The sequence below is a fragment of the Aulonocara sp. 'chitande type north' Nkhata Bay genome, linkage group LG16 (assembly GCF_057382095.1).
Source record: "Aulonocara sp. 'chitande type north' Nkhata Bay isolate Kocher_YH1m ecotype deep benthic linkage group LG16, A_spYH_male_GT1.1, whole genome shotgun sequence".
Taxonomy (NCBI): Eukaryota; Metazoa; Chordata; class Actinopteri; order Cichliformes; family Cichlidae; genus Aulonocara; species Aulonocara sp. 'chitande type north' Nkhata Bay.
Genome location: NC_141359.1, coordinates 11,294,351 through 11,321,626, shown reverse-complemented (window position 1 = coordinate 11,321,626; position 27,276 = coordinate 11,294,351). Strand labels below are relative to the sequence as shown.

Here is a 27,276-nt window from a genome sequence, read left to right as displayed (position 1 = left end):
CCAAATATAACCGACTCTTGTGCCCTCTTTTCTTCTTCTTCTCCTGTGCAGTTGGGTTTCTTTAAGAGAGTCCGCCCCCCACAGGAGGACTGCATTGAAAAGGAGCAGCTGCAGCCGGAGGAGAACGGAAACACTGATGCCTAGATGTCAAACTGTGAGGGACTGATGGCAAATCAGTAGGGGGTGGGAAGAAATCAGGGTAAAAAGGCCTCTGAGAGCATTTCACTGTATTGACTGTTGGATGGCAGATAATGATATGATTTAAGATTTAATGTGCTGGTTTTATTTTTATTTTGTTTTTTTTTAAAAAAAAGTCAACATGTATTTGTGCCAAAAGAGAATCTGGAAAACATTGATCAAACAAAATCCACAAAGTTTAGTGTTAAAGGAGCAGTTCGACGTTTCCTGAGAAGCTGCATCACAGTGTGTGCGTGATGGCTGAACGACGCTGATGTTACGAACTGCAGATGTTTTGTGAGTTCACACATACATTTGTTTAATTTGTGAGAGTTGCATGATCAGATTGCCTGCTTTAAAAATATAAAGCTACAGCTTGATTAGCTTACCTTAACATGGGACTGGGAACAAAGAAAATTCACCTCATCTTTTCACATTAATGATATTAAAAATCACAACTCTAAGTATTATATAAACATTTAATAAATGTTTTTTGTTCCCTAAAATCATTATTGATAAAATGTGTCAAAATGCTTTTACAAACTAGCTGTGAGAGCTAGCAAGTCGATCTCTTGTATTGTATTCAACATTTGAAAGATGCAGAATTTCATATTTACAATTCAAGCATTAAAAATTAAACAAGCTAGAGCATATTAGTGAACATTAAAGCTGCCAGGCAGATCTTGTTACCTCTTCACAGGACCACGCTAGCTGTTCCCTAGCCAAGCTAATCCACTGCAGTTTCATATTTAATATTCAAACACAAGCCTGTTGTCATTCTGAACATGTCCTAAACCGTTGAGCTATTCCTTTAACAAATCAAGAAACTTAATGGTTTTGTTCCAGCAGGCAGTTGAAATCAAAATTACAGTTTTCCAGAAGTTATAAGAAGCATAAACCACCTTAATTTTCACATTTTCCATCCAAACACAAATTCAGCAATGAGATAAACAGCCTTGTTGTTATGCTACACTTAAGTCATTGTTTTAGAGTTTCTAAGAGCAGTTAATTATTAATACAGCCAGTGATTATTATTGTATTGTATTATAGAATACCACAGACTGAATCAGTGGAGTTTAAATCAGCAAAGGTGCGCTATAAAAACACATTATCCCAGCTGAGACACAAGAAGCGTAAAACACCACAAACACAATAGCCAACTGATCCAAGCAGAGCATAAACAAATAACACATATGTCACAGTGATGTGCCATATTATCTTAGTATGGACTCAAATTATTACTACGCAAAACAAGTGTTTGTTTCATATGTGAGAGATGTTTTTTTTCTTTTTGTTTTAGTGACGTGATTAATTTTGATCAACCAGCAATGTAAAAACAAACAAAAACAAAGCAATACGGTAACTGAAGCAGCTAGTTAGCTGCATTCAGGTCTTTTTAGATGTTTCGGTAAAACTGGTTTATCTGCTGTAGCATGGGATGATGGGAAGCTCACAATAATATATTTGCCCTTATGTACGCTTGTTTTTTCTCTTCCTGCTTTGTGTGTGGGGTAGCTGATCTGCATTTCTCTTGTATGAGTTTGCTTTGGGATGTTGGTGGTTGTTTCCTTTGTATTTTGTACACAACATTAATTAGAGTTTTAGAAGTTTGTCCAACTTTTTTCAACACAATCAAGAAAATGTTTGGCCAAATGTAATTTTGTTTGTGCAGAAAATGGTTGAAAATCATTTTAAGTTCTGTCTGATTAGTCAGTCCACAGAAGCCTCATATCTCGCATCATTATGTTGAAGCTGATCTTATGTTGTGTCTCTGCAAGCAAAGAGCTGTAACTGGCTGAGAAAATGTTTCAGGCTGTATGGAAACCGGTCTATATTTGCCATACATTAAATGCATTCTAGATCCTAACAAGTATTATTAAATGAACAATTTCAGTTATTTTTCAAGTGAATAGATAAACTTAAAAAAATTTCTTTTGGATTTTTATTTTTATTTTTAACCTGACCAATTGATGAAAGTATTAAAGTATTTAAGACATTACACATTTTAATGTTTAAGATTTGTCAACATGTGTAAATACCTTCAGTCAGTGGCTAGAGCAACAGCAATAGTAACTATGGGGGTGGAGCTTAACAGACTATTAGTAATTCTAACCTGGCAAAGTACGGGCTGTTTTAGTGTTAGTGAGCTGCGACTTGAGTGTTGACCAGTGTGTGTTGACATGATCGATTGGATTGTGTATTTGCAAGCATGTGATTGGTTCATGTTTCATTGTAATCACTAGTTGAGGCCCGTTCAGCTCACACAGCAACAAGCATAGAGTTTTATTGTGTAGTTTTAAATCACAAACTTCTTTTTAAAAAGACTTGTAGTCCTTTTCACTGAATTGGTTGTGACAGTTTTTCCTGCACTGAGGCCTTTTGGATTTCTACTTATTTACATTCAGATTTCAGACTGGCAGCTTTGCTGGGAACAAGTTAAAACAAACGCAGGTTTCTACTTTGTGTTTTGAGTATATGATTGCTCTAATACTTAAGAAAAAAAAAAGAAAAAAATACTTTGCTATTTACCCATATTGGGTTCGCATTATAAATTAATGTTTATAGCTGATTATAGGTTTACAAATATAATAATGCAGGTAACATTCATCATAAAATAACAGGAAGACTTTAATAAGCACATTATACATTGTTTTCTTTCAGTGGCATCTTAACCAATACTTTGAACCAACTTGTCCTACTTGAGCAAAGAGTTGTGTGTTTGTGTCGGACGGCACTTCTTAACAATGATTTTGGTATGAGGATTGATCTTAGGTCAGTGCTCTCATGCGGGAGATAAACTGAGCGGCTTCACTGCACTGTTAATTTTTTCTATAAAGGTTTTCTAAGGTTGATTGTGTGTAAATTAGACCAAAACAGCATGTTTCTCTTTGCCAGGAGTCAGTTGGACAGAAATCTGTTCATTTCAGTATCAGTCATTTCAAATTACTCAGAAAAGCTGCAAATCGCTAAAACATTTATTTCTGTCCTCACATCTTTGATATGACCTTATTGTCAGCACCGTTGTCCTGAGCGATGATGCAAAAGCCTTTGGTGAGTAGAGGAGTTTGTGTTAAATATGGAGGAATAATAAAAAAAAAACAAAGCCTCCTGGCAGACACGAGTGATTTGCAGCCAGTCATTTGTATTTAATATTGCTCCGTGTTTCTTTCTGCCCTAAGAAAATATTGACTATTTTTGATGTATGTATTCTTTCACATAGAGAATAAAACAATGATTTCATAAAGAGATGATTTTACCTTTAAACTAAAATAAACTGATTTGTTCACATCTGTTCAGTGTTTTGTGGTGATCTCTTCTTTTTAAACCAGGCAGCCTTTTACAAATGTATATACGAATATTGCATTTAAATCACATCACCATGTGTAAATTGGAAGGAATTTGTACTTTACAGACTTAATGGTCAATTTTTGTTTTAATTTATTCAGGTTTTTGCACAAGTTGCTAAAAAAAAAAAAACTAGATTAACTTTACTGGAGAGACACATTAGATGTTTCCTTAAAATCTTTATTCTGTTCCAACCAGAAACATTGAAAACTTTGTGCTCCTCGTCTTGCTTCCATTTGACCGATCATTGTGCATCAGTTAGCAGGAAGCTAAGGTCACTGCCTGGCTCATACTCCACTGTGGGCTTTTTCCTGAAACACATAATTATACACAAAAAGAAAGCATTTATAAAAATCCTGCTGATATTTTCTGGTCACTGGAATAACTCAACTTGTTTCGCGTTCTCAAATTGTGTGTTTGTTCTACTGATGATGTACACACCCTGGTTACACAGCCGCATTGCTGGGATGCTGTTTAGATTTAGTTAAGAACATGTTAACATTAAACTAATTTTGTTTTAGTGTAAGGCTAATAAAGGCTACAGTCGATTAGAAAGGAGATTGGATAAGTCAGTGTGATGTCATCTCAAGTCATGAAAACTTAGTGTGTTACCTGGTGAACAGTCTGGCCTTAGTGGTTCCCAGCAGTGTCGCTTTGTTTCCCTCCACTAGCAGCAGGGAGCCCTCCCTCAGACCCTGACAACAAACAAAAAAGACGGTAATTTTCTAATGAAGCCGCTTCATCTTCTCGGCATGAAAGATTTAAGCACTATTACATGTATGCAGGTCTGCTTCCCCTCACTTACCAGGACACACGGAGTATTGGGTTCTTCGTGGTACTGGATGATCCTCTGCTCTCTGGTTTCCTACATGAAAACAAGATTCAAGATTGTAAGCACAGTGGAAACAGTGGAGGCTGAAACCACAGCTGAAATATAACTATTGATGTGACAAAATGTTCAAAATAACCTCGTCATTCACTCTTCTTTTTAACAAGAAATAAGGACAACTGCTCATTGGTGACAAACTGTCCTCAGTTAATTCAGCAAGTGTATACCTGCTGCTGTGACCACATTACAATGACAGAAGAAAACCCAAACCAAAGGGGAAACTCGGGGTTTAGTATCTTACATGGACGACTAGAGGAGCTGGGAATTGAACCGCTGACCTTCCAAACAGATGACCCAGTGTACCTCCTAAACCACAGTTGCTCATGTCTGTTCAGCTAAATACTGCTCCCAAATGTGTGATGATATTAAAATAAATTATAAACATAAATAAAAACTAAAATATTTAAAGATACAAATCTAGGTTTATTAACATTTGTCACTGTTGCAATCACCAAGAGTGACCACCAGGGGTCGGTGGACACAGCAATATATCTTTCAGAAAATAAATTTGTGCTTTATCGACGCAAATATTTTTATGAAGTGATTGTTTTTCCTTTGTGATTCTTCTCAAAGCTGTTTGTTAACAAATGCTAACAACTGCTTGTCAATGTAAATCATTTTTCCAGCACAAAATGCAATTATTCTTCAGTTCTTTTCTAGTGTCAGGATTTGGATTTTGTTTTGTTTTGGTTTTCTTCTTCTTCTATATCATTACAGCATCAGAATCATTTCACTATGAAATGTATGCAATAACAAAACTCATACTCCAGACTTCACCTTACCCTCTGACAGCTTGCACTGAGCAAACCTTTCCTGTTTTCTGACACTTTTACCATCTGAACAAGAAATGATGAAAACCACCCTTCCATGAACGAAATTTACACCTCAGGAACGTTTTTTAAACCATTTAAGAATAATAGTTCGTGTTCTCCCTTAAGCTGGACACCAGATGCTTGCTGCCACGCCCTGTAGGTAGTGCAACTGCTACCCCATGGCCTGGCTCTATGAATTCAGTGTTTCACAACCCTCAAACTAAACATTGCATGTCATCACATTGGTCAGAGCTACCCTAAATCGCTTTGCTGACACTGCAGCTTTTTTGTCAGCTGTTGCAGTTTTACAGCTCTGAGTGTTGCATAATTTCCTCAGGCTGTTTTATCACGTGTTAGCTGGAACTCATGTCAGTCAAACCTTCTGCAAATCATCTGTCCCTTCATGCAGATTGTTTATAAACCCTTAAGGTCTAGAATGCATCCAGTTTAGGCTGGAGTCCAGTCTTGGTTATTTCCTACTGTGTCTCCATTCGTTTCTGCAGAGATACTTAATATGACCACAAAATGCAGGTAGTGCATAATCATTTATTAAAAAGATTCCCACTGGTGTTATCGTCTTTCTCCTAACTATCATTCTGTGGCATGAAGTTATTAAGTAATAAAGAGCAGATATATCCATTCATCTTCTACGGTCCAGGTCAGAGGGGCTAAGGTCTCAGCAGAGAAGCCCAAAGCTCCCTCTACTCACCCACCTCATCCACCTCGTCCCAGGGAGACACGGAGGTGTTCCGAAGTCGAGAGATATAATCTCTTCAGTGTGTCCTGTGTTTGCCCTTGGCTCTTCCTGGTAGGACATGTTTGTTATACGTCATCTTGGAGGCATCCTAATCAGATTCCTGTACCACCTTAATTGTCTCCTTTCAAAGTGGACGAGCAGTTGATCTACTACTGCAGATTTACTGAGGTCCAAATTCACTCAGTGTAAGGCGACATCCTTTTAAAGCCGAGCGAAAAACCTCCATGGCACTTCCACCGTTTCACTGTTGGAGCTGTTTCAACAGCTTAATTATTTTATTTACATATTACTCATAGTGCAAACATGTTGTTGCTTTGTCGCTTCCAAACATATCTGCTTATCTCTGAGCAGAGGGCAGCCATAAAGCAATGTTAGAGTGTTACTTATAACACTGATACGGCATACAAGCGACAGCTCAGTGCAGTAATCATTTTCTTATATCTGTCAACCAGCTAGCAAAACAAAGACTCCTACATCGTTTTTCACTGATGATTTTTAACCTCGGGCTCGTAGCAGTTCGGAATTTTGAGTAGTTGTAATACTCCCAGTATCTCTGATCAGTTTCATTTATCTGTATATTAGTGAAGGCTTTGCAGTGGACTGTGGCTGGAGTGTCTGCAGCAAGAATTTCAGCTTCATCTAGTAGCAGTGTAAAGCAACAGAAAATAGAAATCCTCAAAAACAAGCATCCAAAGCTCTACTTGTTATAAAATATATAGTTATTTCCAGCTCTGACAATCAGTAACTCTGATTATAAAACTGATTATTTGCAGAGACAAAGTCTAGACTAACCTGGCCTAACGGCCTCCTCACAGCAAACAGAACCTCAGGCTGTGCGACTCACCCCCATGTGGCGGCTGGTGCGGTCGGCGTCCAGGTAGTGCGGGTTGATGTTGAAGGGGACGAGGCCAATGGCAGAGAAGGACGGAGGGAAAACAATGGGCATGTCGTTAGTGGTACTGATGCTGATGGTGGCCACATTAGTGCCTGCACTGGAGCCCATGTAGGGGACACCATCCTGGGCAAGGATTTAAAGAATGTGGGAGTAAAGAAAAGGGAGACAAGAAGTAGTCATACTACTTAACTAAGAGCACACAGGAATCATTGGTTTAATTTCTTTTTAATAATCAAGACAGAATTTTTCTGCAATTATTTTTTAAAGAATCTAATCGATTTGGTCTGTTGTTTATGTGCATATTCATATAAAATGCGTACATAACTCCCCCAAATCTATTAAATTTATTTAAAACCCTCATAAGACAATAGTATATGTTTTTATAAAACATACACAAAATTATATTGAAATGGAATGTTTTTAATAAAAAACAACATCTATCAATCTATATATATAACCATTTGTAAAAATGTTACATTTTGCAATTATAAAGTATTTTGTTTGTTTGCTGTCTTGTTTTGTTCCAGTAAATATTTTTGGATTAAATATACCTCCATCACTCTCTTCCTGATCTCCATCACCACCTTGTTGTCATAAAGACTCTTCAGCAGCCGGAAAGTGTTGCCTCCACCTACAAACAAAAGCCTCTTTTAGCATCTCCATACTGCAGATTGGGTAAAGTAAAGGTTAGATGGTAATGTAGAATAAGAGAAAGAGAAAAAGTGTGAAATCCCTGAAGAAATTCCAAGAGCTGTTGCTTTCCTCAGATGTTCCTCACCTATAAAAATGCCCTCGGCCTTCTGGACAGCATCTACAGGGTCTGAGGCCTCGTGGATGCTGTCCACCTCATAACCTGCAGAAGACAAATGCTCTTATGACATGTAGGATTTGACTGAATTACATCTAGCAAAGCATGTCCTGTAAACTATCGTATGCACTGAAATCGAAAACAAAAACAAATACTGAAAGAATGCAGAAAAAATGGAGAAAACACCAAAATGCACATAAATAATAATGGATTGCATTTATATAGCGCTTTTTGGGACCCTCAAAGCACTTTACAATACCACTATTCATTCACTCTCACATTCACACACTGGTGGAGGCAGCTACAGGTGTAGCCACAGCTGCCCTGGGTCAGACTGACAGAAGCGAGGCTGCCATATCGCTCCATCGGCCCCTCTGGCCATCACCAGTAGGCGGCAGGTGAAGTGTCTTGCCCAAGGACACAACGACCAAGACTGTCCGAGCCGGGGCTCAAACCGGCAACCTTCCAATTACAAGACGAACACCCAACTCTTGAGCCACGATCGCCCCTGGACTGTGGCTCAAGATAGCCCAAATACACTGACTTACATCAATACGATGCACAGAAAACACAAGGAAATACACAGAATACACTAGAATATATAGGAGAAACTGCACAGAAAATACAGGGGAAAATTCATTTCAAAATACCATAAAGCATAACACCTTAAACGTGTGAATCACCCATAAATTATTACTATACTACGGAGGAGCGGTCTGTGTGTCTCGGTGATTCCATCGGCTATGATGTCCTATGGACTTGCCCCAGGTAGGGTCTCTTGTTGGACAGGGTTACCGGGACCACACCCTGCAGCATGACCTGGAAGGGAGGTAGAGCATCTGATTGCTGGGCCTTAGCACATGTGGTCCAGACAGGCACAGCTCAAAAAGGCAAATTGAGCCCATCTACTTGTTTGCTCAAAGAGACAGAGGCCTTCTACTTTGGTGCTCTCTGCTTTCCGCAGTTGATGTGATCCTGTTGGCTTCATTGGTGGGTCCAAGTCGTCTGAAGCCAGGGTTCTGAAAAGGAAAAGGATTGAGTTCCCACTCCGAGTTAGAGACTTGCTATCCCAAGTGGATGAGTTCAAGTATGACTGTGACTTGTTCCCAAGATAGGGAAGTGGAAGATTGACAGACAGGGCTGTCTCTCCAGTGATGAGGACTTTGTACTGGTAGATTGCTCTGAGCCATCAGTTTACCAACCGATTCACATCCACACCCTCACCTGTGGTCACAAGCTCTGAGCAGTGACCAAAAGAATGAGACTGGAGCTACAAGCAGTGGAAATGAGTTTCCTTTGAAAGGCTGGGCTTTCGCTAAGTGATAGTGTGGCGAGTTCAGTCATTCAGGTAGAATTTAGAATGACTGAACCACTACTCCACACCAAAAGGAGCCAGTTACATCCTAATCAGTTGGGCATCTGATTAGGATGTCTCCTGAATGTCTCCTGAGCAAGTGTTCCAGGCATGTCCTAGACCCAGATACATTGGATTAATTACATCTCTTGCCTGGCCTGGGAATGCCATGGTGTTCCCCGACATCAGCTACAAGCAGTTGCTGGACTTCTGTGCTTTTGCTGCTACTGTCAATGACCCGGCCCCAGATAAGTGGCAAAAAATGTATAGATGGATATACAGAAAAATTCCTAGAAACACTGAAAACTGTGCTTTCCAAAACAAAATATAGAATATATACACACCCTCAAATATTAAAGTAAGAGAAAAATATAGAACACAACTCTTAAATAAATGTATGTTTTATTAAACATGAACACAAAGGCATATAATTACTTAAGGCTTTATAAATATGAAACTAACAAGCAGGTGTACAGTATGAGACTCAAAAATAATCTGTTACATGAACCTACCAAGAGTCTTAAACTTGTCTCTGGCTAACTTAGTGTAGGCGTCTCTATCATGGAGAGCATAAGGAACAAACAGCACCCTCTTCACGTCTCTGAAATACATACAAACAGATTCATGATAAACACCAGACAGGCCATCGGGAGTCCTACCTCAAGGCCAGTCGTGAATGTCTGCACACTAAACTTAAAAAGATTTCATTCTAAGGATTTTCACTGCCCTCTGTCCATAACTTTACAGTATTACATTGATGCTGAGTAACAGAGCTAAGAATATTTATTAGGTACTCTATATAATTACATTTTATTAGTTTCATGGGTTTTCAAACACAAGTTGTGTTTACCATTAAATACAACCTTATGAACAGATTAAAAGTGCAGCATAATTTGAATTTCATACATATGAGTGGGCAGGCTTATATATGAACCAGAAAACTGTGCCCATTCTTTGCTGTTCAGGTTTTCTACAACATATTTATTTCTGATCAGCTATTCTGATTTCCTTTTCCTTCCAACCCCCTCATCCCAACCCCCCACCCCACTCTGCCACCACCCTGAAAAATTCTGCAAACGCCCCTGCTCGTAGAGGGATTTACAAAGAATCAAATACAAATGCAATTATAATCCACGTTTGCTCAGTAAACTGACAGAATAAAAAAATAAAAACTTTCATCTTTCTTTTACGTCTTTGCATGTCACTTGACTTTGGCCCCACTTCCTGTTTCCTGTCCCCTTTGTCAACTTTCTGGCCCACATATATGAACCGCGGCGCTAACTTACTTTCCAAAGAAGCTGGAGATGTGCTGCTGACAGTGCTCCAGGTAACCACTGCCGTGCAAAGTGGAGTTGGACACCAGCAGGAGTCTCCTCTTCATCTTGGCTCGAATAGAGAAACAGAAGAAAACCCACAGAAGTTTCAGTGCGGCGGAGTCCAGAGGTCCGGGGTCACAGTTCAGCTGTGATTAGGCTGATAGCGGCTCCCTGACAGCCCGTAAACCGGCTCTCATCAACTCTGATCCCGCCACGGAAGTTCACCTTGGAGCCGTTTAAAGCTCACAGCAGCATTCACGGTGCAGCACACCGTGTTACTATCAGAGCCGCTCTGTCCTTTCTACTTTAAACTTACACTGGATCCAGCTAATACTTTTTATAAGGAGTAGTTGTATTTGATCAATTTTACCACTAGCGGAAACAACACTAGCGCTTCTAACCAAGTACTTTCATAATAAAAGTACCTCTATTTCGTTTCTCCTCAATTCTGCCAAAATAAAAGCGTCCTTTTCCCTGCAAGTCTATCGTCTAGTTCTAACAAAACAAAAGTCCTTCTTCATGGGCTGCTCACAGTCCAGTAAAATCCTTTCAGGGTAGAATTCTCTTTTTCTCCTTTCTCTTGAGTTATGTCAAATTAAAGCCTTGTATTTCCTTTCTGGATTTCCCCAAGTTCATCAGAATATAAGTATTCTGTACTTTTTGTACTACTACTACTACTTCTTTGTTGGTCTTCCATGGGTCCATTTAGAATAACAGGTGTTCCCTTGGCCTTGCTTTTTCCCTCTCCATCTTGTTTCCTGAAAACATGTGTACAAAGTGATTTCTAGATATAAATACAGAAAAAAGGTCATTTGTACTTTCATACAAAATTTATTATCTCAAGCTCAGAAGTTTTCTTCGTTCAGTGACCCAGCCAACAGGAACACAGTAAGAAAAAAAATCTTGTGAAAGTAAGTGATACAAAGTTGTGTCAGCATTTATATGTATTTGCTCACTGAGCCCTCACATCACTGTGGTTTGAGCATAACCTGACTAATGAGCTGGAATAAACCTGTTAGTGCTCACAGTCTCACCCACCGTTTCTTCTTCAGATTGGTTTAATAGAAATGCAAAGTTCTGTGAAGAAACTTTTAAAACTCTAAACTGAGATAATAAAAAAATGAAAAAAATGGACAAGGATGAACAATGGTAAAAAGTAAATAAATAAAATGTATTATAATATACAGAACTTACCTAGAATATATTTTCTGAGACTAAGAAAAAAATCATGCAACATAATAAATGCATTACAATGAAAGTTTGATTTTGCTCTATTAAAAAAAGACTAGAAAAATAGTTTCATAAACATTCTTGGTGCTGTTTGGCCAAGAATTTGAATTAAGTAAGTAATCTCACTGCATTTAACAGGCTGTCAAAACAGGACTGATACGTTTGGATTTTTAAATATGTAAAGTGTAAAATTATATCATGAACAATATCAAATCATTTTCTTTGATGCCCATTTATTTTCCTTCTGTAACAATAAGATAAATGCGAAATATTAAATTAAATTATAATTAATTATAATGAATGCAGTAATAACAAAACAGTAATAATAATAACATAAAAGAGCAATAAAAACAACATTTCCTGTTTTCAAAATTAAACTGTTGAAAATAATTACCCAAAAATTTACCATTGTTTAAATGCTCATGGACCTAACTGCAAATGAGTACAAATAATAAACACACGATGACACTATGTTTTTTTTTTTGTAATTTTTTAAAGAAATTACAAGGAAAGAAATTCTTAATGAAAAAGTGATGTAAAGTCATAAAAAGGGCATCTGCTTTAATTGTTTGTTTTTAAAATACGTTTTCAAAAAGTATTTACGATGATTTTTGTTTGCGGATTTTTTTGAAAGCAGGACTTTGCTGTAATGGAGTACTTTTACACTGAGTGAATACTGTTTCCACCGCTGTGTGTCACATGTGGAGAAATGAGACACAGAAACAGAGGCAGTAGAAGGGGGCGGGGCCAGCCCACATCTGGATGAAAAACATCTGGGCTCCCTCTCTCTTTCTCTGCGTACATGAGAGGCTCTCCGCTGACACCGGGGGCTGAAGACCGAAGCACCAACACACCGACTGACCGGGGTCCCCTGAGTTTCATCGACTTACTTTGCCGGAAGATGATGGCTCAGTGCTGGACGATTTGGACCGGGATCCTCGTCCTCCTGACTGCCTGTGAGTGCTGCCTGATTTCTGGGCTGTTTCTCTCTTTTCCTCGGAGCTGGAGGGCCGAGAGGAGGGCATGACAGAGAGGAGGGACGTTTTGTTTTGGAAAAGCTACTCAGATCCGTTATCTTGGTTGAATGACTATACAGCACATGAAGAAATACTCATGTGTTATCAAGTGAGAGTGGAAGATTCATGTAGCAATAAAAGTTGCAACGAAGGTATCAGATTCATGTAGCTTAGTTGCAGTGTCAACAGAGAAGTACACAAATATCATTCATGTAATTTAGTTTATCAGCTTTGTGTATTGTCAGCAGTCCACAAATATTATCAGCTCCATCAGCAGATAAGATGCTAAATGTGACTGTCTTCTGATTCAAACCATGGATCCTGAGCCATTAAAGTCTCAGCAGCATTTTCCTGTTTATTCTCTTTTAATCTCTCTCTGATACTCTAAAAGTCCTGAATGAAAAATGTTACCTAAGTAAAACGTAGTCTAAAACATAGTCTTAATTTAAACATATTCATTTAAATGTACTCAGTACAAAGATATGACCCATGTGAATATTACAGATGTTATGTACTCCTGAACATTGTGTTTTACACTATTTTACTCTTGCTGGTTGGAGTGGATTTGATTTATTTCATGTGGGATTCTAAATAATGTCTGCACCATTTCATATTCAAATACGTTTCTCAACAAATCAGTTCGCTTGACTTCCTGGTTTTCTAAGTCATAATATCAATAATTCAAACTTCAAAAAAGGCGAAATAAGTTGTTAAAATATTTCAAAATAAAAGCATGAAATGGTCAGCATTTTTGTTTTGGCAGTTATCGAAAAAGATATCTTTTCTATCAACAATCAAATTCCATTTCAGCTTTAGTCTTGTATATATTATATTTCTTGTTAGACATGGTTCAATCTATAGCAAAACATGCAGTAAAACAGACAGTAACTGCCTTCAAAATGCAGAAATGGATTCTCTTCTTGAGTAAATGTGCTTTCCACCATGGTCATTATGCATGCAGTTCCTGTTAAAGGGCAGCTTATTATCTCATATCTAACAAAGAGTGAGTGTATCTGAAAGTCCTCATGAATGGCTACACACACAGTCACATCTTGGCGCTGTTTAAGACATTGGAGAAGACACAGACTGGCACTAAAAGAAAGAGTGTGTTAATGCTTTTGGACACTTTTCTTGTACTTACAGAAGAAATTGAACAGAATACATATTTCAAAAAGATAAATTCCCAAACGAACAACAGTACAAAGGGAGTGCTGAAAAGAATCCACTTATGTGGGGATTTACAGACTTTTGTTTCTTTTGTGCACAAAATAATTCAAATCACATACAGACAGAATGTTAAACTGCATCTGACAACATGCTCCACAAAAAGCTGTCTAAGTCATCAGAGTAAAAAACAAAAAAGGCTGTTGTGTCAAATACAAATATCCTGTCACTTCAGTCTGATTTACTGCACATAGTGACAAATACAGCATCTCAAAGATGTCTCAGAGCACCATCCATGCATAAATATCAACTTTTCATTGTTCCAGTCTCTCATACAGCATGAGGTTGTTTTTAAAAAAAATTGTTTTATGATTTTACTCACATTTGAGGAGCTTTTGTTTGCATCCAGATTTACTGCCTGTGTGAAAAGTGCAAAATGCTGAAATGTAGTATTGAACCCGTTGGTATGTTTCTTTAAATTTTAATTCAATGATGGGAATAAAGAACATGAGCAGTACTAGTCCCCAATCATGGAAGGGATTAATAACAAAAAGGAAAAGGTAAAGATTATGACCAAACAATAGCGATAAAAAAAAAAAATCCAGGCATATGAGGCAGGTTGGAGCAACTTAAAGTAGATCTTTAATTCAGTTGGAAGCAAGCATAAAACAATACTGACTTACAAGCTGATGTGCATGATTTAATTCGTTTATATGAGTCTCTGTTGTAGTCGTTCATTGTAATTTTTCTCTTAAATAATGTTTTGAAGATGAGAACACCAGAAACTCCCAACTCTGGAAACTACTCGTCTACTAATATTCTACTAAGTATTTATGTCGCCTCACTCAAATTCATCATTAAATTCAAAACAAACATTAATGGCTACTGGCTTCAACACAATCCTGTGGGACTCCTGCTTGTGTGTTTACTCACATTAATTAAGAGAAAAATTAGATGGTAAATTATGTAGCATAAATACTTTGCAAATCTGTAAACAATGATAGTTTTAAATTTCATAATAATGCAACAACGAAACAGTCTGTTATCTGGCTAGTTTCTCAGAGCCAAACTTGAAGTCTCTATGTTTATAGTCTTAGGACTAAGATAAGCCAGCAAGCTGCCGGCTGAATGCATCAGTAATTGGAACATTTAACCATGGATGCAAATGAAGGTATTTTACAAAATGTCAGACCTTTCTGTCAACATAATGTAAATAAAAATCAGTTTGTTTTGCGCGTGTTGCACATGAGTGCAACATGCATATGTGTATAAGCTTAAATCTCCTGTTTGTGTGTGTGTGTCTATCTGTGTGTGTGTCTTAAGTAAAGTTGGAGTTGTGATAGGGAGGGCCTCCTCCTCCTCCGAGTAGCATGGAGCGCTCACATTTCCCATGAGCCTTTGAGGGAGGAGTGTTGGATGCTAACTTGGCTCTCGATGCAGCTCACTTCTGGCTTCAATTTATTCCTGGAGGCACACACACACACACACACACACACACACACACACACACACACACACACACACACACACACACACACACAGACATATACTCACATGTGTGTACTTCTAACTCTTGAGGGTCTTAATGCAGTCCAGGCCACCTACCCTAACCTCAACCATATTATAGCTGCAGAGGGTGGGACAAGTATTTAGAACTTTTGCTTTAGTAATTCAATCATGTAAATGTCCTGTTACCAGTGAAATCACGCATGCGAAGCTTTACATAATTAAATACCAAAAAATAAAAGCACTTACCATGCATGATTAGTTATTTGCATTATGGCTATAAATGCATTAATATATTTATGTATTGCGGCTATAACAGATGCTGCCTGTAACTGCTGGATACTGCTGGGTAACATTATGACATGATAATACATCATCATTTACATGTTGATGTATTTTTACTCCAAACTATAATTAACCATTAAATAACATGATATTTACCTCTCAAATATTTGGGAGTGTGTTTAATATTGTGTGATATTTGTTGTGCTTATTCTACTTTGTTTTTGTAGGGTTACTGATATTTTAAATGGCCTTTTTAGGTATCCATGCTGTCACAGCTGCATGAGTATAAATGAATGATGGTGCAAGTAAGTGGTAGTAGCACTCGACCTGAAAGCAAACTATACTCTAGCCTACTTAATAACATTAGTTTGTTTTTTATTTTATATTACAATGATAGTATTATTAACATGTTATTAAAGTTAACATCATGTAATAGGTTTAGTTTTTGTATGATGTTAGACTTTGTATCTGAAAAAGTAAATTAACTGCAGACAGCCTTTGAAGACGGGTCCCTAAATTGGGACCAGTTGAAAGTTACTAACTTTCCACAAATGTCCACATACCCAGTCTCTAAAACTCGTACTGACCCTTACAAAGATAAACATTTGAGTACACGCAGAGCCTGTGATGCTGATTCAAGCTTTTTACATCCCAACTCTTTCTTCCTTTGTCTTCAGCCCAGTTTGGAAGAAACATCTGGAACTGCTTCGCCTTTGTGTGTGTGTGTGTGTGTGTGTGTGTGTGTGTGTGTGTGTGTGTGTGTGTGTGTGTGCGTGTGTATTTGTATGTGTATTTGTATGTGCATTTGTGTGTTACAGAGTTAATGAACTGCTGTGTGTTTATGTGTACTACTCTGTATGTGTGTGTAGAGCATTTCTAATTATAATGCATTGTGGTTGGGTTTGTGTGTGTAATTGAGTACATGTTTACATAGATATCCATGCAACACTGGGATTTCTATTTGTGTATGCCTGTGTCGTTGAGAGGACCCATTTTAGCTTTCCATTTTATGCCACTTTATGTTGTTACTACACACTTGAATTATAAATATCATACCCTGTACTCCACTCTACTTTTTACTTAATAATTTTTTACTGCTTCTGTTACTTTAGTTACTTTGTAGATGGTATAAAGACAGAACCTCAATATATATGAATTAAACTGCGCTGCAGAATGGCTACTTTGCATTTACATGACTTTTACCTTCAGCAGAACGTTTTTACACAGCAGCATCATTAAAACTTTGACTCTTCTGGGAATGCATGATATCATAAGTACAGCATGTTTGTTGCTTGGGCCATTATATCTGTGTCATCTGGGTGGGATGGCAATCTGGCAGAGCAACACACGCATATGCAAGCTCAAGCATAGTGTAAAGATATTCACTTACTCTACAGACAAATACACAACAACCACATAGTACAAATACCAAAGCCTAAAACCGCACACAAAGAAATAAAGTCTGCTTATTTCTTTGAGAGACTGCTTGCTAACAGTTTTCAGCTCCAAAGGGACACACCCATATCCTGCTCTAAGTCACATTCACTTTATGTAATTCTGTACGTGGCAGAGCTGATGCAGTAGGATGTTTTGAACTTTACTATGTTGGAACCTCCAGCTAAAACCGAGAACACAGCTGTCTGTTGCCCTCAACACTTTCAGCTGTCATTATATTATCACATATCACAAGCCTCAAAGCTAATCTCCTCTGTGACCTAAGCAATGTCATGCTATATGTACGCAATGTTATTAATGAAGTAGGATTTTTGGGTTACCAGTCAGGCAGGGGTTGACACAGAAGTCACATATGTCTTTTATGTTTCATGTAAAACCTTTTTTACTCTGTGCCACACTGATCCATTTCCATAAAAGTCATAACACTGTGTAAAAAGGAATTAAAAGCACAGTGCAATGATCTCTTAGTCATTTGATGCAGATTGTTAACTGAACATGTTAAATGCAGAAATGTTGATTTGATTTGATTTGAAAACAGATGGTACATCCCAGAAATAATTGGAATTGTTGCCAACAGGTGAGTAACACTAGCATCAAAGAGTGTTTCAGAAGTAAGGGTGGGAGGAGGTTAAGCAATGTGTGAGGAACTGTGCAGCCAAATAGTTGTATGTATGATATATAAAATCTAGAAGAATTAAAGGAAAGCTCGTTAAAGGATAATCCAATGAAATCCCCTTGTGAGAAGGGTATGAGGCTGGAAACCAGTACTGAAAGGCTTCAGCACGGCATTAAAATCAGACACACGCTCAGGAACACTTGTGAAAACAAAACGTGTGCGCACAAATGTAAGTTAAAGCTCTGCCATGCATTGCATATAAATGACATTTGTGGCCCATGGACTGATTTGAATGTCACATCCATCGGGCCAGAGATGAGTGACACCATTCACCTTGTGATCCATGGAGCACCAGCATATAAACAGTTTGAAAATGGTCTGCCTGTTTTAATTTTTATCCTAAGATATACTTTAGTGAATAAGTAGCATTTTTGTGCCTTTTTCAAATTGTGAAACCCGGATGAGATCACTAACTCCACTGCCTAAAACGTTTTATACCAGCGGTCCTCAATCCCCGGTAACGGTCCGTGAGTCGTTTGGTGCCGGGCCGCGAGAGTTGAGGGTCAGGTGTGAAATTTGTGGTTTTCAGATTTTTCCTCATTAACTCGGTCTCCCTGGGTCTTTTCCCGTGTTGTAGTTGTGTCTTATTTTGAAATAAATGTTTACGCGTTGCCATAGCGACCAGAGAGCATTAAGGGACAGAGAGGACGACGTCACTCTCAGTGTTGTTGGCGCATTTCAGGAGGACGCTGCTAATAAAGTAACACAATTACACAGTGAATTTGCGTTTATTATTATATTTACAAAATACCACAGTTTTTGTCTTGGTCGTATCATTTTATTTTGTTGTATTCATCCGTGACACCTTAAAGGCCGGTCCGTGAAAATATTGTTTGACGTTAAACTGGTCCGTGGCGCAAGAAAGATTGGGGCCGGTGTTTTATACAACAGAATGGGAGTGGAAACAGGAAATAAACAGGGATCTTGTTAAAGCGTTGTGTTTGTCGACACCAACTTCATACTATATGTGTTTATACTAAACCATAAACCTCTGGTCCTGCAGCATAATTCCCACGGCTGCTACAGATGAGCTTTGGGGTTGGCTGAAATGACTCATGTTGTTATTTTTCCTGCTGATTTCTGATTCATCCTTTTCTTACCCTGAAGGTCTTCCAGTTGATGTCCAGTCTTTAAGCCACCTGAGCTTCAATTTATGCAGGTGGTGTGAGGTATCCACGCCGGTGTGCGAAGGCAACATATGCTCCAGCAACTGCAACTTGAGCTCTTTCTGCAACACCACTGAAGAGATCTGCATGGCCATATGGTGAGACCCTTTTTGAGTAACTTATATTCCTATAATTTGTTTTGTCTGTCTTCTGTGGGGAAACTTACAGAGCCTATGACCTAACCTGTATATAGGTAACTACATGAGAAAATAGACACATGGTAGTTTTTACCTTTCTCAGTTTGATGTTTTCTAGCTGACTGTTTTGTTATTTGTTTAATACAGCACATCCTGAAGCCTCTAACATCCATAGAAATGCTATAAAATGACCATGCCCACATTGTTATTCTTCAGCACTGTCCCATGAGTCTGCAGATAAGAGAACAGTACAGCCGAGCTGGTTCAATATGGTGTCGATCAGTATTATGAAACATCCTGAAGTGATTTCTCTCAGCGTGCTACTGTTGGACTTAAATGAAAACACACACAGTCTCACACGCACGAACGCAAACAAAACATGTGACCACAGTTTGGCCTTTTTCATAGTTGTTGGTTAATTTTTCTATTAGAGAGAATCTCTGTAGCTTCAAAACTTCACGCCAGCTTTCTGCTGCTGCTTTCTTCATGACTGGAAAGTTTTTGCTGATTGGTAGTTTTGTTTGGATAGCAGTCCTACACTGTGATCCCCTCACTACACCCCCCCCCCCCTCTCATTTCCTGTGCACGTGAGCCAGCCTGACCCTCCCAGCTCTCTGAAGGAAACCAGCAATAGAGAACTGACAGAAGAAAAGAGGAGAAGAAAATTGGTTTATTCAGGGCAAATATACACAGTCTGTAGACTCTCTGTCAGGAACACGGTGTTTGTGTGAACTCCACTTCACTGGTGTCATCTTTGCATCAGTGGTGCAAAGATTCAAAACTCTGTTTACTCACGTACTGTAGCTCAGTGAAGGTTTGAGGTACTTTTATTTTCTGCTTTACTCTTTGATGTGTTTATTGGATGAAGATGAAAAAATACTACCAAAAATGGTCAAAAGCAACAACAAACAAACAACCCTACAGATTGTTGAACAGCTGGCTTGTGAGCAGACTTTGGGATGAGCTTAGAGATTGCTTTTATTAACATTATTAATAATGCAGTAGCCAGTATTCTATTATTCTCTTGTATTGTAAAAAAGACCCCGGACTCAGGCCTCTTCAAGCGTTAGTTTATAGAAAACTACAAGACATGAGAACATCACCATGTAGCTGTGGTCTTGTACAAGCCCAAATCGGGTGTAATAAACAAATCAGTGATTCTCTGAAATGATTGTTTTTCAAAAGAAAAAAATGTTATAGTATAATAGCTTTAATAAAATTAGCTTAGATGCAAATTAACATTCCAGGAGTTAGTCTGTATGTTCTCCCTGTGCTCATGTAGTTTCCTAGCTTCCTTTCACAGTCCAAAGACATGTATATTAGGTTAACTGGTGATTGTAAGTTGTACATCGATGTTAGTTTGAATATTGTCTGTCTCTCTGAATTAGCCCAGCAGCAAACTCTCAACTCATCCTGGGTGTACTATACCTTTTGCCAGCTGGAAAACGCCCCAGCCCTGGCTGAACTGGATAAGTGGAGGAAGATGGGGTGCATTTTCTTTTTGGACAGTTACACATTAACATATTTAACAGCAGGGGTAATAGAAGGGCTGAACTTCCATCCACTTTCTTCTGCTTGTCCAGTCCATAGTGAGAGGGACTGGGTACATCCTCAACAGGTTGCTGGTCTGCAAGTCTCCTTGCTAGTCTCGTGACTGTCCTCAGTCAGTGCTGTCTTGATGACTGTATAAATGGCTTCAAAGATAAATGTATGAATGTAATAAATGGCAGAGCACAGAGCAGTGTTGACCTTCAGCTTTGTGATGCAATCCGTGGCTGTTCACAAGCCAAGTGGGCATGAAGTCTAAATCTGCTGAGCGTCAGGCTGGAAAGATGATGTCTCATCTCTCTCACATCAGCAGGATGTAAACTCCTGTTTAAGTAAAGCCAGTCACATGCATTACTTTCTAATGTTTCTAATTTTTTTGTCTGCTCTTCCAGGAGGAAGGCAAACAACACAATGACAGTGTACACAATGTGTCACCACCCAAATCTGCCACTGGATGGTATCAGTCCTGACCTGCTGCAGACCTTCACTTCCAGGGAGTGTCGTATGGTCCCACAGGCTGCAAATGACTCCATGATGGTCTGTGGATGTCAGGGTGAACATGAATGTAACGACAAACTTGTCTTCGACAAGGGAGCAAATGGTGAAGAGAAGGAGGAACGAGGGAGTGTGGGAAAGAATAAATGCATGAAAAGATAAATATGTGAATATAATGAAATCCAGCTAGGTGGATGAATAGATAAAACAATGAACAGGTAGCTAAATCAGTGGTTAACTGATAAAATCCTCTGTTCCTGCAGGATTCTTACCGCTCCAAAGTAAGGATGTGATCCCTGTGGTAGTGGTTAGTTTGGTGCCCCCTATTCTGGTGGCCATAGTTGCCATTGCTGCCTTCTATTTCTACCGCATACGTCGTCCTGACAAACCAGCTCCGTCAGTATGCCCTGACTGGCCCACTAAACGCACCCCTGAGCTTTACCAGGCCTTGGATCTACCATGTGGGGGCCTGGGTGCTCAGGGAGAAGGTGGAGGAGGAGGTGTGACTGATGCTGAACAGGATGAGTCGAACACCAAGGTTCAACCTCTTAACAGTGACACTATCAGCGGTATGACCAGTTGGCAGGGCCAGCCAGCTGAACTGCTACCTATCAAACTGGATGTGCTCGTGGGGAAGGGGCGCTTTGCCGAAGTGTGGAGGGGATGGCTGCTCCAGGGCGAAAAAGGTGGAGTTAATAGCTATGAAACTGTGGCGGTGAAGGTGTTTCCGGATGTGGAGTACGCCTCATGGAGAAATGAATGCTCCATCTTTGCTGACCCCAAGCTACAGCACGATAATGTGATTCAGTTCCTAGCAGCTGAGGAAAGGGGCCTGTCGGGCCACACCCCACACACCTACTGGCTGGTTTTAGCCTATCACAGCCTAGGAAATCTGCAGGACTTCCTCACAGCTAACATATTGAGCTGGGAAGAACTTGTTGCCATGGCAGGCAGCATTGCTAAAGGATTAGCTCACCTTCATAGTGACACAACACTCAGTGGGCTACCAAAGGTAAATTTAACCTATCATCTTCTAAGATTTATTATTATTGATGGTCCCAACGAAGAGCTGAAGGGAATCCACCATGAAGTTTAGATTCAGTTCAATTCCATTTGTATAGCACCAAATAATAACAACAGTAGTCTCAAGATGCTTCAAAGGGAAAGGGAATGAGCCAGAATTTTAAACGACTTACTAACAATTAAACTACAATAGTGGTATCAAACACCGAAGCTGAAGACCCTATCTCCCATAGGAACCACAAGTAAGCCCACAGTCTGGGATAATATGTTGCTATAAGGTCTTTAAGATATTATTGAGCATGATTGTTCTAGAAAGAAATATAACTCCTGAAAATAATCAAATTAATTATTAGTCATCAAGTATTAACTTTGATTTTAGTACATTGCATGGATGAATTTTGAGTTGCATGGCTTTGATTAAATAAGTTGCAGTTATTCAAGGATTTGAACGCCAGCAATGAAATGTTTGTATGCTTTGTATGTTTATGAATTACCCCCTTTTTACATTACAAAGGTTTCAGTGCCATTTACTAACTTCTAAAGCAGATTTAATGGAACAAATGCTGGCTGAGAGATTGCATTTACAAAGAAGCTGGTTAAAACTAGACTTGCTTAAGTGAAGCTTTGGCTCTATACGCACACCTACAGTCATTCATGAAATGCCAGATCAGATTTCTAACTTAGTCCTGACCACCGCACAGTACACTTAACCCACACTGGATACATATATGACTCAGGGTGATTATAGTGGTTATTATGCCAAAGGGAAGTGTGGCTAAAATCATTTGTTTACAACTCAGATAAACAACGGTAAAAAGTATACTTCGTCTTGGTTAGCCAAACACAAGGCCTATGCTCTTTAGCTTCTTCTTCTCTTTTTTTCAATCTTTGCTCTACAGCTTCTTCCTAATATCCAAACTTAAGGACACAAGTGTATATTCTTGCATTGCCAGGTAGTAGACTGCTGTATCTATGTCAGTAAATTAACAACACATAATTCACTGAACTCATAGAGGATGATAAGGTGCCCTTGTCAGACCAAGGCCTAAGCATATAATGCAATTTAATTACTGTTTCCTCCAGGTTCACATAGATTTGGACAAAGCCATTTAAATTGACAAATGCTAGCCAAGAAAACTCTACCAGCATATTTTAAATCAGTGCTGCCTATTGTGAATGAAATCATGCATTGTTTGAAACCTCAAAGCCTCATGATTCATTGTATGGATGTGGACCATGATACAGATACCACAGCAGCAATATTTTCACAAAACAGATTTATCTCTATCTGATATGAATATATATGAATCTCTAGGATTGATTTTGGGCACAGTTTTTGGCTCCTTGCTGAAGTTGTTGTTTTGAGCATTGCTTGTTTTTGTAGGTACCAGTGGCCCATCGGGACCTCAAGAGCAGTAACATCCTGGTAAAGAGCAGGAAAGAGTGCGCACTGTGTGACTTTGGTCTGGCTTTAAGACTGGACCTGTCCCTTACAGTTGATGACTATGCCAACAGTGGACAGGTAATCTGTGCATATCTGTGCAGTTTGTGTTTGAATATTTTTATTAAATACACCCATGACCCAAACTATTATGCCTACCTGTCTGATGTGCTGTTTGCATGGCACCAAAAAAAGAGTTTATCATTCTGTCTAGGTGGGGACAGCTCGCTACATGGCTCCTGAGGTCCTTGAGTCCAGGGTGAACCTGGAGGATCTCGAGGCCTTTAAACAGATGGATGTTTATTCCATGGCTCTAGTGTTGTGGGAGATGGCCTCTCGATGCAATGCAATTGGAGGTATGTGTTCTTTTCTGTGTTTCTGTAGATCAAGAGAACAAATCCTTCATAGAGAGGACCTGCCACCCCATGTTTTTCACAGTTTAGGTTAAGGCCCAAGACCATACAAAGATGTGATGCCAGTCATTGTGCAGTCCTATGTTAAAAAAAGAACGAGGTGATCAATCAGAGTCCAAAAGGAGGCTATGACCACAGAAGTAAACTAAATGTGTTCTGCTGTGCTTACCACAAGGAGGGAAAAAAGTAAAAGAAAACAAAACAGATTCAGTATGCAACCTTTGACTTACTGATATCCAACCCATGGAGACTTCCTTTATGAATGAAGAGGTGGAGTTAGTTTAGTTTTTGGAGCCCGTTTGTATGTTTGCTTTGACTGGAAGTGAACCAAAACCAAAGTCTCTGACTTTCTCCAGTTGCTTCACGGCATAGCACCCCCTGGCTGTAATGCTCAGCCTGCTTCCTGCACTTTCTTTGTTTAAAACTGATCTTGCGTGGCCCAAAGTGCTTTCCTTGCCTACAGCTTGTGTGGTTGATATAGTTAGCATATGTAATTTGATACACAAATATAATGACATGTAATCTTTCTAAATCTGTAGGGTAAAAGTGCTTAATTCTGCTTTGCTTTCCACTGTTTTTTTCAAACGGGGAAAGACTAGATCTCTGTCTTATCAAAAAAAAAGGGAAAAAAAGAAAAAAAGAGGTGACGTGGGACAGATGTTCTTAGTTTTTTGCATGTGTCCAAAACCTCTTTGCACTCTTCACTGTTCTTTAGAGCTTAGCACAAAAACGGCGTGTTGACGTGTGCATAAAAGTGAAATGATGGCTACTGTCCCCGGAACTTGATTTAAGCATGACCTCCGGTTGAAGACTGAAATTTCGATCTTGGAAGTTTGCTCCAAAGTGTGGGGGGAGTGGTGCAGCTGAACTAAAGGTAGTCCCTGTGACAACAGCTGCAAGTTCAGTTACAGGTCAGACAACTCCCATTGCAGAAAAAAAAGTTTATGATAAATGTGTGTGTGTGTGTGTGTGCGTGCGTGTGTGTGTGTGTGTGTGTACGTGCATGCGTGTGTGTGTGTATTGCTGCAGAGGTAAAGAGCTATGAGCCAGCATTTGGCTCCAAGGTTTGTGAGCAGCCCTGTGTGGATAGCATGAGAGATCTGGTGTTGAGAGACCGAGGACGTCCGGACATCCCACTAGCATGGACGCAGCACCAGGTCAGTAAAAAAGTAAAAGTGCAGTAAAAATCATGTAGAGACACAGACAAACTGAAAGTTTAGGCTTATGGCCACTGTCAACTGCCCACTCACAATTCAGCCAATCATATACCAGGGAATTCATTTTTTACATGGTTTATTTCAGGGTGTAAAAACTCACAAATCAATTACAAAGATATTCAAAATGTGCCTAATCGTGACCAAATCAGATTGTAAGAGTTGCTTGTTACAAGCTTATAGTCATCACTGTCTTCAAATGAAGCCTTTGGATCTAACGCTGATCTTCTTTAGGGGATGAACATCTTCTGTTCCACCATCACTGAGTGCTGGGATCACGACCCCGAGGCTAGGCTCACGGCTCACTGCGTGGTCGAGCGCTTCAGCGCCCTGGAGCAGGCGGAAGATGACGACAGGGTGGGAGACGAAGAAGACGAGGAAGAAGTAAGTCAGGAGTAAGAAGACGAGGTGAAACTCTGGCAAGAGAATGAAGCAGAGAGAAAAATAGACTTGGAGACGCCTCATGCTCCGTCTCCTCGAGGAGAGGAGATCTCTTTTCTTCCAGATTGAAAGGGAGGACATGCCTGAGGTTCACTGCTTCACACTGGTTTTCCCCCTAACGAGTCTTCATGGTTCGCTGTGTTTGCATTGTCGGAGAAACACGTGTTTTTTTCTGCTAATCTTCAATGAGACACTGATAGAGAATGAATTGTTAAGTCACTAAAACTGACAAGAATCTAAACCACAGTTACAGTTAAAGCAGTTTTTGACTGATAGTTAGGATTATCTAATTTGCCACAATAAGGATATTCAAAAAGTCAATATTAGCAAGAGTGGACCACTTCATAGACATTGCCCCAGTTTGCTCAGATGGAAGTTTAGCTCAGTCTCAACAGATGGGAATGGACCACTGGTGCAGACTGGAACATCTCAACATGGAGAGGGATTTTACACAAACTTTTAAACTCACAGTCGTATAGTCTGGAGAATCTTTAGGTAGTGTTATCTTTCTCAAATAAAATGTGAAGAAAATAAGTTTTCCCACAAGAATATATAAATAAATAGAACAAAATGGTCCAACATATAGTATGACAAACCTTTATATGAACCAAAGGATAATTCATTGTTGTGCAATTTGGTTGAACTTGTGTAAAGCAAAAAATCTATACCAGCAACCCCATGACTGCACTGTTGCCATTTTATATTGACTTCTAGAGAGACAATCATAAAGAAAAGAATGGCCCCAAATTTCATGTTTTTTAGACTGTACATTTTCTGAGATATTTCAAGCACACCCACTCTTGGTGCCATTTTTACCCCTTTGCTTTGTCGTGTAGTGATCTGGCAGTGCGAACACAGCCGTTGTCACCCAACAGAGGGATTTTGTTTATTACGAATTTGTGTGTTTTCTCTTTGTTGCTTCCTGGATGTTTCCAGCAAAAGACCAGAGGAGACAGAAATGAACCAAAGACTGACTGTGCCTTAAACGACAGACCTACTTCTTCGCAAACGTTTGCTGAGGATGTGACACCCGAATCAGTCATAGATCTGCTGGCAGTTGCTGATCGCTGAACAGTTTGAAAAAGATTTGATTTGTTGGAGCTGGTCTCCATTTTGTCACGGTATTATTCTTTTATACTGGCTGTGACATGTGACTTATCATTGCTATACTATAACCTACTACTGTAGGTCATGTGACTATAACCTACATTTATGAATAAACAGGAGAGAAAAATCTTTTTCCTGGTTTTATGTTTGTTTGATAAAAAAATCTTAAAAAATAAATTTGACTTTTTTCATCTACACAGTTTCATCCCTTGGTGTATTTTCTTCTTTTCAATTACTTCTCTGAAAGACATTACTATAAATGCTGATAATATAAACTTATCTGCCACTCAATTCTATACATCTTGCTATCACTGGTTTGAACCCCTTTTTTGCTGTTTGAGTGGCCTCATATGGATTTAAAATAAGATTCTCCGAGGTGCTGGAAACATTTCTCTGAGATTTTGGTCCATGTTGACATGACAGCTTAAAAATAACCTACACACCATTACACCACCAGCAGTAGCCTAAACCATTGATACAAGGGAGGATGGAGCCATGCATTTGCATTAATTACACCAAATTTCACAGCAGAAATTGAGACTCAGACCAGGGAACTTCTTTCCAATCTGGTGCTTGACTTTGGTGAGCCTGTGCAAATTGCAGTCC

General features: G+C 39.2%; 3 protein-coding genes across 3 annotated transcripts in view; 2 read left to right on the top strand and 1 right to left on the bottom strand.

Annotated features, from left to right (window-relative positions):
* itgav (integrin, alpha V) overlaps positions 1–3,469 on the top strand; it is a 38,627-nt gene extending 35,158 nt beyond the window's left edge. The window contains exon 32 of the mRNA XM_086267800.1: positions 52–3,469. Coding sequence (XP_086123926.1) covers positions 52–144 — 93 coding nt within the window. The 3' untranslated portion in view covers positions 145–3,469. The remainder of the gene's footprint in view (positions 1–51) is intronic.
* Positions 2,116–10,745, bottom strand: LOC147311075 (alpha-aspartyl dipeptidase). Its single transcript, XM_086267802.1, has 8 exons — positions 10,324–10,745; positions 9,550–9,638; positions 7,654–7,728; positions 7,427–7,506; positions 6,825–6,998; positions 4,328–4,387; positions 4,135–4,217; positions 2,116–3,833 (listed from the first exon to the last, which is right to left on the bottom strand). The coding sequence occupies exons 1-8, from the start codon at positions 10,416–10,418 to the stop codon at positions 3,767–3,769; spliced, it is 723 nt and encodes a 240-aa protein (XP_086123928.1). The 5' UTR covers positions 10,419–10,745; the 3' UTR covers positions 2,116–3,766.
* A 1,640-nt stretch (positions 10,746–12,385) lies between these two features.
* tgfbr2l (transforming growth factor beta receptor-like) lies at positions 12,386–26,859 on the top strand. The gene is made up of 9 exons (XM_086266677.1): positions 12,386–12,539; positions 18,793–18,949; positions 20,929–21,137; positions 21,295–22,043; positions 23,439–23,576; positions 23,710–23,851; positions 24,938–25,065; positions 25,357–25,506; positions 26,500–26,859. The coding sequence occupies exons 1-9, from the start codon at positions 12,386–12,388 to the stop codon at positions 26,632–26,634; spliced, it is 1,962 nt and encodes a 653-aa protein (XP_086122803.1). The 3' UTR covers positions 26,635–26,859.
* Positions 26,860–27,276: the final 417 nt, after the last annotated feature.